The sequence below is a fragment of the Mytilus edulis genome, chromosome 2, assembly GCF_963676685.1.
Source record: "Mytilus edulis chromosome 2, xbMytEdul2.2, whole genome shotgun sequence".
In the NCBI taxonomy this organism is placed as follows: Eukaryota; Metazoa; Mollusca; class Bivalvia; order Mytilida; family Mytilidae; genus Mytilus; species Mytilus edulis.
The window spans coordinates 34678086-34691957 of record NC_092345.1 but is presented as its reverse complement, the minus strand read 5'-3'; the positions used below and the strand labels follow the sequence as shown (position 1 = coordinate 34691957).

General features: G+C 31.2%; 1 protein-coding gene across 1 annotated transcript in view; it reads right to left on the bottom strand.

Annotated features, from left to right (window-relative positions):
* Positions 1–13872, bottom strand: part of LOC139510827 (serine-rich adhesin for platelets-like) — a 96810-nt gene that overhangs the window by 33111 nt on the left and 49827 nt on the right. The window contains exons 13-23 of the mRNA XM_071297362.1: positions 12584–12785; positions 11722–11978; positions 9606–9819; positions 7750–8001; positions 5764–5898; positions 5265–5468; positions 4492–4740; positions 3600–3810; positions 2629–2798; positions 1683–1844; positions 980–1099 (exon numbers count right to left, since the gene is read on the bottom strand). Of these exons, the coding sequence (XP_071153463.1) occupies positions 980–1099; positions 1683–1844; positions 2629–2798; positions 3600–3810; positions 4492–4740; positions 5265–5468; positions 5764–5898; positions 7750–8001; positions 9606–9819; positions 11722–11978; positions 12584–12785 (2176 nt within the window). The remainder of the gene's footprint in view (positions 1–979; positions 1100–1682; positions 1845–2628; positions 2799–3599; positions 3811–4491; positions 4741–5264; positions 5469–5763; positions 5899–7749; positions 8002–9605; positions 9820–11721; positions 11979–12583; positions 12786–13872) is intronic.

The window sequence follows — 13872 nt, the reverse complement described above, 5'->3', positions numbered from 1 at the left end:
ACAACAAATTTGATTGGACATATATTTTATAGAGTTAAAATCTATGGTCACAATGCTTAGTCCAATTGTAGATTGCATAACTCACATAACCCATTTTTTGGTGCAGAAAACTCAGAAATAAAAAGTCTACAATCCTTATATACTTTTATAATTTAATGTGAACTACACCATTGGCAACTGTGTTCTGCCAGTTGTCCTGTTATATTTGTCCGACTTGATTAACTGCAACTTTTGAAAAGCTGATCTACACCAGATCCATTTAGAAATATATTCTATAACTACAGACATTTTTTCTATAAAATGTATGAGGGTGACTAGCTTGGATTTTCTACAGTTAGCTGACAATTTTCAAATATATATATATATATTAAAAAAAAACAAAAAAACTATCCACTACTTAAAACTGACAAAGTTGTTCACAGTCAGTAGTTAAAACCTTGTCATATCTTTTAATCTGGGCCTAAAGCTTACAATAAATTACTAATTATTATAAAGCTTAAATCAACATCAACTACAAAATTTCAAAGGGATATTATGAAATGACATCATCATGCATTAAATCATATACAGCCTAAAACATGCAAAAAATACTAGTATACAATTTTTTCTTCTTCTTAGCGGATTCAGCACTTACCAATACATTGTACCCTTAACAACTTGTAATCTGTATATGATAATAAAATATTTATTATAAGTTCCTTAGATGTAATTGTTAAAAACATGCATGTATCTCATTTGTAGACTAATTGTAGCTTAAATCATGTTAATAAAGATATCACATACAACATGTACAATATGATTTTGGTTGACTTTCATATCAAGCCTTCCCTCCGCCATATTTTAATTACTTAGACCAAGACTTTTGTATAAAGAAAACATTGAAAGCAAATCATTCACAATATCATTTTGAAAAACAAACTATATAGATCAAGGTGGTGATGTCAAATATCATATATTATAACTGCTATACAGTACTAACCTACACATTGATCAGCAATATATCTATATCCTGCATTACAAGAACAGGTATAACCACCAATATTGTTGGTACAAATCTGTTCACAAACACGATTTGTGTCGTTTAAGCATTCATTAACATCTAAAACAAATTTAAATTCTAAATCATTTTCTAAAAATAGTTATAATATTTGCCACTAAGAATGAATAATCTGCAATCTATCAAACAATTAACTAAATTTAGGCAAATCATACTGTCACTGTACTAACTTTACCGTGTTTTTAAGGGATTTCAATACAATTTCAGGGGAGATAATTATTCATGGCATAATTAAAGCAATGACATACATTTTCAAATGATTCTTAACAGGATTTCAATTCTGTATACTTACAAAAGCTTAATTCTGAACTTCATGTTGGACTGACCTTTATCTCAAACTTTATTTTGTTATGACATATTCGTTGACCCTTAATGCTATATAGACTCATGCACCCAACTGTTAATTCTGAATTTTATCCTGTACTCTTAAATGACTGTTAAATTGAACAGTTATTTTAACCTAACTTATATTCTTAGTGTTTATGGTGCATTGATCTTTTTCTTGAACTTTTAAGTATTTCCTACCACTAATTTGATTTTTTTTTATTTTGCACTGAATTTTTCCCTAACATAAATTGTGCACCGGAACTGACCTCGACCTTCATTATTTTAGCACAACACTCACCAGTACATTTTCCATTGATCAGTTCAAAGCCTGCCGCACAGTTACTGCAGCTGTACAATACTTTACTAATGTCTTGATCTGCAGGGGACTTGTCTAGACATGTTGTAAGTGATGGACAAGGATTGTTGGCACACCCATCTGTGTCTTTTTCACACTTTTGTCCTGTAAAATTGAAATTAATTACTGTAACAGTTAAATTCAGTAATTATTGCATGCATTTATTATTGCGATTTTGTCATTTTAAACTAAAATACAAATTTAAATTTTGGTGATATTGAGAAAAATCCAGTTTAATTGCCATAAAAAATTCAAAATTCAAGTTTAAATAATTGCGATTATAACCCTGTCACATTTTTCGCAATAATAAAAACATCATAATAATTTCTGAATATACAGTAGTTATTACCGGTATATAAAGTACACTGCTGTATGAAACTGCAAACACAGAAATTGTTAAAGATTTAAAAAAAATTGTAATGGTTCCACAGAACCCAGTGTCACGCCTACTTTTGTTGCAGGCTAAAAACAAAGCTATATAAATAAGAAACTTTTTTACTTCAAAAATTAAAATTTTACATCTTTTTTTTTGTAAATTATTGTGGTGGCCAGTATTAGTTTTTTTTTGTCTGTAATTATTTGATTTCACAGCAATCAAAAAATCAGGAATGCAATAACCTACTCAAGTGTGATCTCTGTTACTGAGTATGAGGTAATTTTTATACTGTACTACTGCTGTGGATTCATTTATATTCGTTGGAAACCAATTCACTGTGGATTTCATGGGAACAGGGGAAACCATGAATTTAAATGTTCAACGAATTACAATTACAAGGAATGTTTTCAGACTTTGCTCAAATCATGTAATTCATAACCAACGAAAATGCAGTTTTCTTCAATCCACGAAAATAAATAAATCCACAGTAAATTATCATATACCGTTTCTTACCTTCCCAGCCAACATCACATTTACATTGAACAGTATAGTACAACAGTGATGAGCTGCCAGTAATGGGATTGTCATAGTCACATACACCATTATTGCTACATCCTGGACATAAATAAATGGCGACTGCTTCTGTGTTGGATATACCACTATTCGTATCTTCTGCATAATAACTGAAGAAAAAAAGAGAAAGAAAAAAATTTACAAATTTGTTTTTGCTAATTATACATTTGTCTCTCATTCTAAATTTATTTGGGCAAATAAGGCTTTATGAGGAACACACAAGTTATTCTATCACTTAAATGGTAGGTAAGAAAATATTTTATGTTGGCATATAAGTATACAATAACAAAGTGCCATACAAGGACTTGTTCCAGACAACCTAACTTACTTAATACTTAATAATATAATTTGGACTTGAGGTCAAATAAAAAGGTTAAAAAGTCATGAAGGATTTAATCAAATCTTCTAATGGTCACCGGTGACAAATCCATCATGCTAAACAGCTTAACTTTATTTCGAACACATCCGCTTCATGGCCAAAACAAATTTCCTGTGTGTAAGAAATATATCTTTATGTTACACATGATGTAGTATTCTTCTTTTTTTATTGGTTATTAGGATCACATTTTTCAAAAGGTATTCCATGTACATAAAACATTGTTTTTTTGGTTTTTTTTTTAAATATATGGTGGCTATATTTCAATATATGTATATATAATGACGGTCAATATTAAAAATCTTACAAAATACAATGAAAACATAATGAGAGAACATTGAAGTCTATTTCCTTAATACACAATTCACATGTATGTAATATATAAATTACGGATTTTCACTCAGGCAATGTATCTTTGTCAAAAATTCATTAAGTGTTAAGCCACTCAGTCGACACTGGAAACAGCATGGATAAGTTTCACCTCCATGACTTTCATGCAGGCAAGACAAATATTGATGTAAATAAATCAGCAAACCTTATATTATAGTTTTCCTCATATTGGTTAGGAATCCAAGTTTTTGATAGTGATGCATTTCCCTGCTGTGTCAGTTGGCCAGTGATCGTACCACTGAAGAAAACCGTAACAGCATCATTATCTGCATCTCTCGCCACAGCAGACAGATTCACTGTTTCATTCACTGTGGCATTTACTCTCTTTGTTCCAGTTACTATTGGTATCTTGTTGGCTGCAAATGTGACAATAATAAACATTTTTTACCAAATGAATATAGCAAATTTTTAAGGTGGATCAAATGTGCCTAAATTGTAAACACGACTATAACTAGTGTGATTTTTATCCTAATCAAGACAATATGTTATTGTTTATGTTGATGTCAATTGTGTTTGGATTTTTACAAAGCAGGTCGTAAGATGCAGAAATTTTCAAATTTCACTGCTAACTTGGTGATAGCTTTGTCTTGTTTTTTCTTGATAAAAATATTTAAGTTGAAAAAAACATTGCAAATTTCCTGACAATAAAATCAAAACATCAGAAAAGAAACATGATTTATTACAAAATTGTAATTTTATATAAAACTTAGTATGTTCTTTCTCGTGGAACCAATTTCATTAAAATCTTACCAGAAATCATTCAACAATTTATTTTTGGGAAACATGTGGATTTAAAAGAAATATATAATTAAAAATTGCAGTTGATAAATATTTATGTCCATGCATTTTTTTGTACTTCTAAAGTAATCAATAAAAAAAATCTTAAAACAGGACTAAATGTAAAAACAATAAAACAAGAATAACGTAAGCATGATAAGATGTAAAATAAAATCTAAAAATATCTAAAAGTCAACAGTAGACATATGTCTCCATGATAATAAACAAAACAATAATAATTAATTCCATCTATTTCTTACCTGCAATTTTTATTTCAGCATCAGTAGCGACCTCAATTTTTCTTGTATTATTTGCGACTTGTTCATCTTTATCTAAAGCCAGGTAATCATAGGCACAGCCACGATTTGTGCCACACAGTGCCTCAGCATCAGCTACATCAGAAGTACTGAATGAATCGGTGAAGACTGGAACAAAACTTGTATTCTGGTAGAAATCAGATGAAAATCCTGGGGTATATTGGAATATAGTTGTGCTTTCGTTTGTTCTCCCTGAATAAAACAAAGAAGCAAAACAGACTTCAATAATTTTTTGTTTTATTTTGATCCTCAAATGGCTATTTTCCAGGATAACATGAAATTTACACAATCTTCAACTCATTTCATTATATTCTCACACAAGTTAAAACAGATGTCTTTTGGATACTAGTTAACAATGAATAAGGACTTTAGCAACCACTTAGATGAAGAACAGTAATAAAAGTACAATTTCTTTGATGTATGAATTTTTCCTAGTATTTAATACAAATATCTAGCAGACTTTCATACATTCTTCTATCCAATCATTGCCTCTTGTAAGCACTGCTTTATTTAAGAATTGAATGCTTTTTTTTTTGTAAATTCATTGACGTGTAAAAGCATTGACTGAAGTACATTTAGTGTGCAGCTTGGAAGCGCTTCATTCTAAAAATATGTGCACAGTCAATGCTTTAACAGCCCTATGAAATTAAAACAGTGGCTTATTCTTAAGCTGTAAGAAGTAATTCTCTTGTTATTTTAAAAATCATCAGACTTACAAAACTCTCCAAATTTGTAATAAATGTCAGATTCAGTTGAGTTAGATGGAATGGTTGTACCATCTGGAAGTTCAAAGTCATCCTCTTTATTTCCATTCACATTTCCCAGAAGACCACTGAATCCAGAACTTCCTTTCAATTTCTCTGGTAGAAGTATTTTGTTGTCTAACATTTTTACTGCCAATGAAACTTCCAGGGCAATCCCTGTTGAAATGTATGTTATGTAAGAGTAAAGACTAAAATGCATTCTATAAATACAAATAATGTATACCAGGAAAAACTTTAACAAAATATTAATTTACAACAATTAAGAACAAACGCATTTTGAGAAGACAAAGTAAAGTGGGTTATATTATAAAAAAAAAATACTCCAGAAAACAGTTCATGTAAATTACTATATATATGTGAAGAGGTTAGGTTCATCAAATTGTATGATAAAGCAAAAAACTAACCTTGATGAAAGAAACCCTCCTTTATCAGGTTTATGCTACATACATACCTGAATACGTAAACACTGCTTTTAATGAGTTACTGCCCAGTCTTTCCACAACTATGTTGTCTTGTCTTTCTAGGAAACTTGTATCATTGTAGAAAGCCAGAGTAAAATCTCTGTCATTTATTCTAATTATAAGTCCTAAAATATATGCAATATCAATTAATGTATTGAACATCAGCTTTGATCTAACAAAGGAAGTTGACATTGTTCAGTTCAGCGCCATTCTGATGCCCTAAACAATCATACAATCGATGAAGTTCTTCATATTTTTTTTGTAACTGTATTTTGTTTGAATTATTTTGAAACATGTCATGGCCACAGAACTAGCAATAATATGTTTGTACTCAATTAAATGGTATGAATTTTAATGGTTCTTGAACAACGGATGAGGGTAGTTATATGAGGGTAATAATGCCCTTTACTTTCAGGAGTGAAGCGTCATTTTCAGCTACGGTCAGCATTAAATTGGTTATTAAAAATTTCACCGTGATTCCTCAGAGGTCTGAAATAATTATGGTTAGCGTAATTTTGGAATAAAATTAACCTGATACGTCAGAATCAGTCATTTTTTTTATCGTCTAAAACAACCAGTACATTATATTGTCATGCACCAAAAATTACCATTTACATCATTTGGCAAGAATTTTACCGTTATTCATCATGAAAGTACCCCCATTACTATATTTTTATACCTTCATGGCCATTATGGATGCATGAAACACCTCTGAAGACATATTTTTAGCTGTTTTTTTTTTTTTTAAATCTGATTTCTTTTTTGAAAAGTAAAGGTCAACATGATCGATGTTTAAATAAAAGCATTGGCTTGTAAAATAAATATTACTCTTCATCATGTTCTTTATCAAAGTCAACAAAAACTTTGAATTGAATAAATTCTGTCCACAAAAACAATAAACAGCTGCGCCATGAGCGCATGATACGCCCGACGTCTTGTGTGGAAGTTTTATGCAATAATCATAAATAGTTTCTGAGGAAGTTTTAAGCAATAACCATTTATTGTTTTTGAGACACGGCCGGACATGTGAAACCCTCCCCCCCCACCCTGTTTTTTTTTTTACAAATATCACTAAAATAAAATTTTGAATCAAACCAAAAAGTATACAGATCTTTAAATTAGTATAACAAAGAAGTGTTTACAGTTTCAAGCAATAATCATAAATTGTTTTTGAGATACGGTGCGACATGTAAAAAAAGAAAACCTTCCCTGTTTTACAAAATACTCAATAACTCAAAAATAAAATTTTGAGTCATCACCAAAAAGTATACAGATCTTTAGATTAATATAACAAAGAAGTGTGTAAAGTTTTAAGCAATAATCATAAATCGTTTTTGAGATACAGCACGACATGTAAAAAAACCCTCCCCCTTTTTTACAAAATACTCAATAACTCAAAAATGAAATTTTGAATCATCACCAAAAAGTATACAGATCTTTAGATTAATATAACAAAGAAGTGTGTAAAGTTTTAAGCAATAATCATAAATCGTTTTTGAGATACGGCGCGACATGTAAAAAAAACCTCCCCCTTTTTTATAAAATACTCAAAAACTCAAAAATGAAATTTTGAATCATCACCAAAAAGTATACAGATATTAAGATTAATATATCTAAGAAGTGTGTAAAGTTTTAAGCAATAATCAAGAAACATTTTTGAGATACGGTGCGACATGTGAAAAAAAACACACCCCTGTTTTAGTTACAAAGTGCCGTAACTCAAAAAGTTTAAATCTTATTTTCACCAAAAAGTATACAGATCATTTGACCATCATAAGAAACAACTACATTAAGTTTCATGAAATTTGGATAAGTCGTTCTCAAGTTACGGTGCGACATGTTTACGCCGGACAGACGGACGGACGGACAGACGGACGGACACCGGACATTTGTATACCATAATACGTCCCGTCAAAATTTTGACGGGCGTATAAAAATTATTTAACTTTATCATGTTTATAAATGTCAGACTTTACCATCACGAGTAGAATCCATTTCTACTTGAAATTTTCCATTGCTTTTGACATCCAATGCAGCGAAACCACCAAAAATTGTAGCTGATATAGGAATGTTGTTCTTATCCTTAGCTTGTATAGTCCTGGTTTGAAGTTTGAATATCTCTGTTGCAGTACTGCTGTGGACATTCAATAACATGTATTCTCCAATTCCATTGTAAGTGTAATCTAATCCATCCAGTGTTTTGAAATGTGGATCACCAGCCATTAGACCTATAAAACATTTTCATTATAATTTTTTCCGTTACCATGGTTAAGTCAAGTAAATATATATTTATTTACAAGGATAGTTGGTTTTACTGCTTCCTCCGTCAATAAAAGATGGCCTCCATGAAAAAGCCAAAAGTTAAAACAAAACACATGAAACAAATCAATTAATCATTCAAGTATATTTTTGATGTTTTCATTAATTCAAACTGAGCATCTGAGGAATTGATGAGCATAGCATTAGTTATAACTCACACTTTTATGACTTTCAACAATCTTATTGCATATTTACAAATGTAATACAGAGATTCCTTGCTTGGCAAAGGAGTAGGTTCAGTAAGACCCCTTTTTGGCCTCAAAATATAGCAGTTTTACAAAATTGTTAAAATTTAAACTAGAAGTTATTCATTGGACAGTAGAATGTTTCTGCTACATAAATATGGGCTGTTTTTTGACAATACAATGCACATATATCGGGTTCTAGCACCATTAAGACATGCTAGATTACTGAAATCTTCACAATTCTAGCATTTTTGTTAAATTTAAGACGGTTGTCGTGTAAAACGAAAGTGGCCGCATTTGTGTTCATCCTTAATATTGAAATGTAAGTTGTATTTGATGATAATACATTACATATATAAAGGTTGAGGATGAACATGGATGTGGCCACTTTCATTTTTGACAAAACCTTATGAAAAATTACATTTTTCGGCATATTTGGTAGATTTTTCATATTTGAGATTGAATCGGGTCGTTTTTAATGACTTAATCAGTTAAAATCTTTCACATAAACTAATTGAATCAAATAAAATAGACACTTAAGTGATTAAAAAGTGGTCAAAATCTTTCGTCAGATGAACCTGAAATTTGAGGCCAAAATCGTTCCTTACCGGACCTGCTTCTTTGACACAACAACTTATTTCTACCCCTGATAAAGAATTCATATTATTAATTATAGTTAAATGTATGAAAGAGTATTTGCAGTCTTAAACTCTTTTATTTTTAATATGATTTTTTTTTACTTGACTTTGATCATGAATGGTTCATGGTTCATCCCCATGCCCTTAAGATTGAAATAAACAATTAATTTCCCCATAGGCGACAATGTTAGCCTTTTTCGAGATACAGACTTTAGAAAGTTAATTTTTTTAACGAAACCTTGATAGAATCAAAGAAAAGTTATTAGGACGGTATTTTTTGGTCCAAAAAATATAGGTTCGCGTTGCTTTTCTTAGCGTATTTTGTACTTATCTCCCATGCCTATCAATTTTGCCCTTAAAAATACGTGTCTTGTCCTAGCGTTGAAAAGTCATCTCAGTACCTTTAGGGCTACGGAATAGTTTTTATTTTGCCTTTTGTATAAAGCAGAGTGCACGAAGTCTCTAATAATAAAAAATAACGGGCGCACATATATCGACCAATCAGGATTAGCCATACTCTTAATTCTGAATACCATGTTATGCTCATAAAATAGCTGCGCCCATAAAATCTAATGGTGTATTGTAACTTTAATTTTTACACAAACTGGTTTTCTAACAAGGATTTATTTCTGGGTTAGTTTTCGGTCACCATGCTTCAAAGCAAACAGCATTAACATTTTAATCTCTTACCAAGATCTGGAGCTGAGTAACCTAAACAACTGCTTGAAACTCTCTTTTCGAAAAACTTTTCACATAGACTTCCAAAAACACAGCAATTGTCGAAAGGATCAATATCATATTCCTGATTATTAAATGTATTATTCCGTGGATGATACAACATCAAGTAGCCGCTGTCAGCTGTGTTAGACATCAGAGATAAAGTTTCTTGAGAGTAGCAGCATTTCTGTAATTAAAAAAAAAATCCAACCAAATAAGGCCTTAAAAAAGTTAAGGGATGAAGAATTCAATCCAACACTTAAAATTTTATTTTATTCAACAAATATTTATTTTTCCAAATTTAGAATATTAAAGTCATATGAAACGAGCGATTGGTGAAAAATAATGTTTATCCAATTCTTAAACCAACGCATGTATATATCATAAACTTAGTCCTCTGTGCACGATTTTATCATGTTTTACTCAAATATATTGTATAATCGTCAATTTTTTTTCTGTCTGTCTGTTATGATTTAACAAGTATGGCTTCTCATTAAATGCCGTGTTTTGAAGCCGAAGTTTACCGATTGTCACCTTATAGTAAACAAATAACAAAAAGCATTGGTCTTGAGCACGTGTTTAACATATACAGTCAGATAATTGTTTATTTTAATGACAGATCCATGCGTATTGCGATCACTGGATTTTTACGAGGAGGGTCAAGCTCAGGTCACCATGCATACGAAAAATATGTCGGCATATTGCTTCCTGGAAGCAAGCAATTAAAAATAAGTAAACTTCTTCCTATTACTTATAATAAGAAAGAATTCAACATTAAAAAAATTTTGAACTTTTTTTTAAGTGGTCACTGAACCATGAAAATGAGGTCAAGGACATTGGACATGTGACTGACGAAAACTTCGTAACATGAGGCATCTATATACAAAGTACGAAGCATCCAGGTCTTTCACCTTCTAAAATATAAACCTTTTAAGAAGTTAGCTAACGCCGCCGCCGGATCACTATCCCTATGTCGAGCTTTCTGCAACAAAAACTATCCATTTAGTTATAAAAAACATATGCATGATTTTTTTTTAATTTGAGGTTTCATATGACTTTAACAAGAATATGTGCATGATGTGCAGACAGAGGAAGATGCCCCTTCACACTTTCAGTACAAAATCTGCATTAAATTTCACTTTGGAACATAATCAAATTAATGAGACCACAAGCAACTTCATGCATAATGATTACAAAACTTTTATCAATGTGGTTCAAATTTGTTGTAATCATGATACAAATTTTATGCTGTAGTGCAAAATTACATAATATTTTTATCCATTTTTTTCTAATTCTGATAATTGATCTGGCACTGCACATTTGTGAATTCTATGGAATGTTTAATATGAAAAGGATATAAAAATGTACAAACTTGTCTCAAGTCAAGGAACCTGTATCGCAGTAGTTGTTGTTTGTTGCTGTATATCATATTTGTATTTTGTTCATTGGTTATGTTGGTTTTTCTTTTTAATACATAAATCAGTTTTCTCCTTTGAGTTGTTTTACATTTGACATTTAGGGGCGTTTTATAGTCGACTATGTGGAATAGGTTTTGCTTATTGCCGAAGGCTGTATGGCAACCTTTTGTTGTTAACCTGTCCTTGGTAACCTGTCTACATTTGTATGTCATTTGGTCACTGGTGCAGAGTTTTCTTATTGGCAATTATACCACATCTTCTAAATAAAATTGAAACTTTTTATATGATCAATTAATAAACCATGATTAACCCATTAACCTTATATGTGCAGAATTTCTACAATACTGTCATGTAGAACAGCAAGGTGACAGTTAAGAATCACTCTAGCTGGTGTGGAGTGAACCAATGTGACAGTTAAGAATCCCTCTAGCTGGTGTGGAGTGAACCAATGTGAAATAGAGTGACAGTTAAGAATCACTCTAGCTGGTGTGGAGTGAACCTATGTGAAACAGTTTTTTATATGGTGTATGTAAGACACTCTAATTTATGACCTTGTTGACCTATTGAAAGCGATTTCTCAGAACAATCCCTAACATTTACTGTGAAAACTTACCACCAAGATGACTTTTTAATAGAATTACTTTGTTTTTGCTAGAGTATATTTTACTTACCCTTGCACCAGCAGCAATAAATGGAGCATACTGAGTATAAAAACAATATGTTCCAGTTTCCTGGTAGTATTGTGGATCGTTTTCAGCCTGTGGCATGTTACATGGGCATTCTACCAAAACTTCATCATACACATTCAGTGTACTTTCATAAGTTGGAGCTACAGTTGATAACCATTCGTAACATAACTTGTCATAGTTTACACTTGTATCGGTACATGTGTCTACACGATACATCCATAGGCCATTTATTGATGTCTCTAAAAGAAGAAAAAAATACTAACTATGTATCCAAGTTTCAGATAAATCCTCATAATAAATATACACAATGTACAGATTGCAAATTTGGCGTCGACCTTGAGATAATTTATATGTGGTTTGGTTGTTTTTTTTCCTTCTTGACCATTTTGACCTCACCATATTTCACCACCTGTTGCTTGTTTTAATATAAATTATACTTCACACTTATTTCTATTTGGCATTATTTCCAATGGTCAATTTGGCAATGTCACATACAACAACATTTTGTATATTATTTGGCATATTTTTTAAACCATCAGCATGATCCGACACTCTACAAAAAGAACCCATCACATATTTCATGTATTTTTCACTCTCTTTTGGCTCAAAACGAAAAATAAAACAATCTGACTCAATTCATTATTTTGGCTTTTTTAATTTAAAGTGGATCTGTAATTATACAAATATCTGTACTCCCAGTATAATTTCACAAAATCTTCAATGAGTACTTTGTTTTACCTTTTCCTAAATGTACATGATGTATATATGTATTTGTAAAATATTTGTTTGTTGTTTGTTTGTTTGTATGTATGTTTGTATTTGTACATTGTACCCTTTTACTTACTGCTGTTACTGGAACTCAAAATTTCAGATGGGAAATTTAAATCAAATGATGCAGGATGATTGTAATAGCCATCATTTTCACTGCACTGCCAGGAAGCAGAAATGGACCTGGCTGTATTGGTGGTCCAATAGATATTTCCATAAATGAAAGCAGTGTAAGTACTGATTCCATCTGATACCACCAATAACTGTACTGTTGCATTCTGTGAATAAAAAATTTAAATTGTTATAGACAGTATTACTATTAGACTCATTCTTCCTTCACAAAAAACAAGAATGTGTCCATAGTACATGAATGCCCCACTCGCACTATCATTTTCTACGTTCAGTGGACCGTGAAATTGGGGTCAAAACCATACCTGTCAACCTGTGACGATGAAAATGCAGGTCATGACCTGCATTGAAGAATCAAATCTCAGGTCATAACGCGTACGAACTTTTTTCGAGCTGAATTTCAGTATTTATGGTACATTTTCTTATCATGTATATCAAAGATACCAAAACATCAATGCATGTTCACTTGGTTAAGTCATTTTAAATCCTATTTATTATTATTTCATTGCATTTTAAAGATTTTTATAAATTTGCATTACTTTTTGTAATCATCCAGGATTTATTTTTCAAATGTAATTTTAAAAATATTTGAGACTACTAGCTATGTGGCCTTTAAACATACCAGCTCTCAATAGACAAGGAAATTAGACTATGATAAAATATAGTAATACAGTTAAAGAAAGTATAAATGTAAAAAATAATGTTCAACTTTTTTTTTTAAATTGTATAAAAGTATAAAAATAATCAAAAGTTATTTTTCAATATGTATTTGAATATTATATTTTTATGATTTAATCTTTTTCACCCATAAAACGTAAATATAAGGAATAATTTTGAATGGTGACAAATAAGGGGAAGTAACTCTAGAAATATGTTTGTAAACAAATAGTGCAATTTATTTAAAACCTAAAGCTAAGGTAATTGGTGTTAAATAACAGTGTGTTTGACACCAAAGCTGTCAAGTGAAGCCATGCACTTAATGGGTCACTTAATTTGACAGTTTACATAGCTAGATGAACTTCCTGTTCATGGAAGAATTACGAATTTGCCGGTATTTCAAAGTTACTTATGAAATCAATCTCAAGGCTAAGAAATACGGGTGAAATCGTTCATTTTCGGAATTCCCGGGTTATTTCAATGACCCGGCGGGTGTCCCGGGTGATTCCTCAGAATTGTGAAAATCTCGGGTCACACCCGCAGAATACGGGTCAGTTGACAGGTATGGTCAAAACTTTA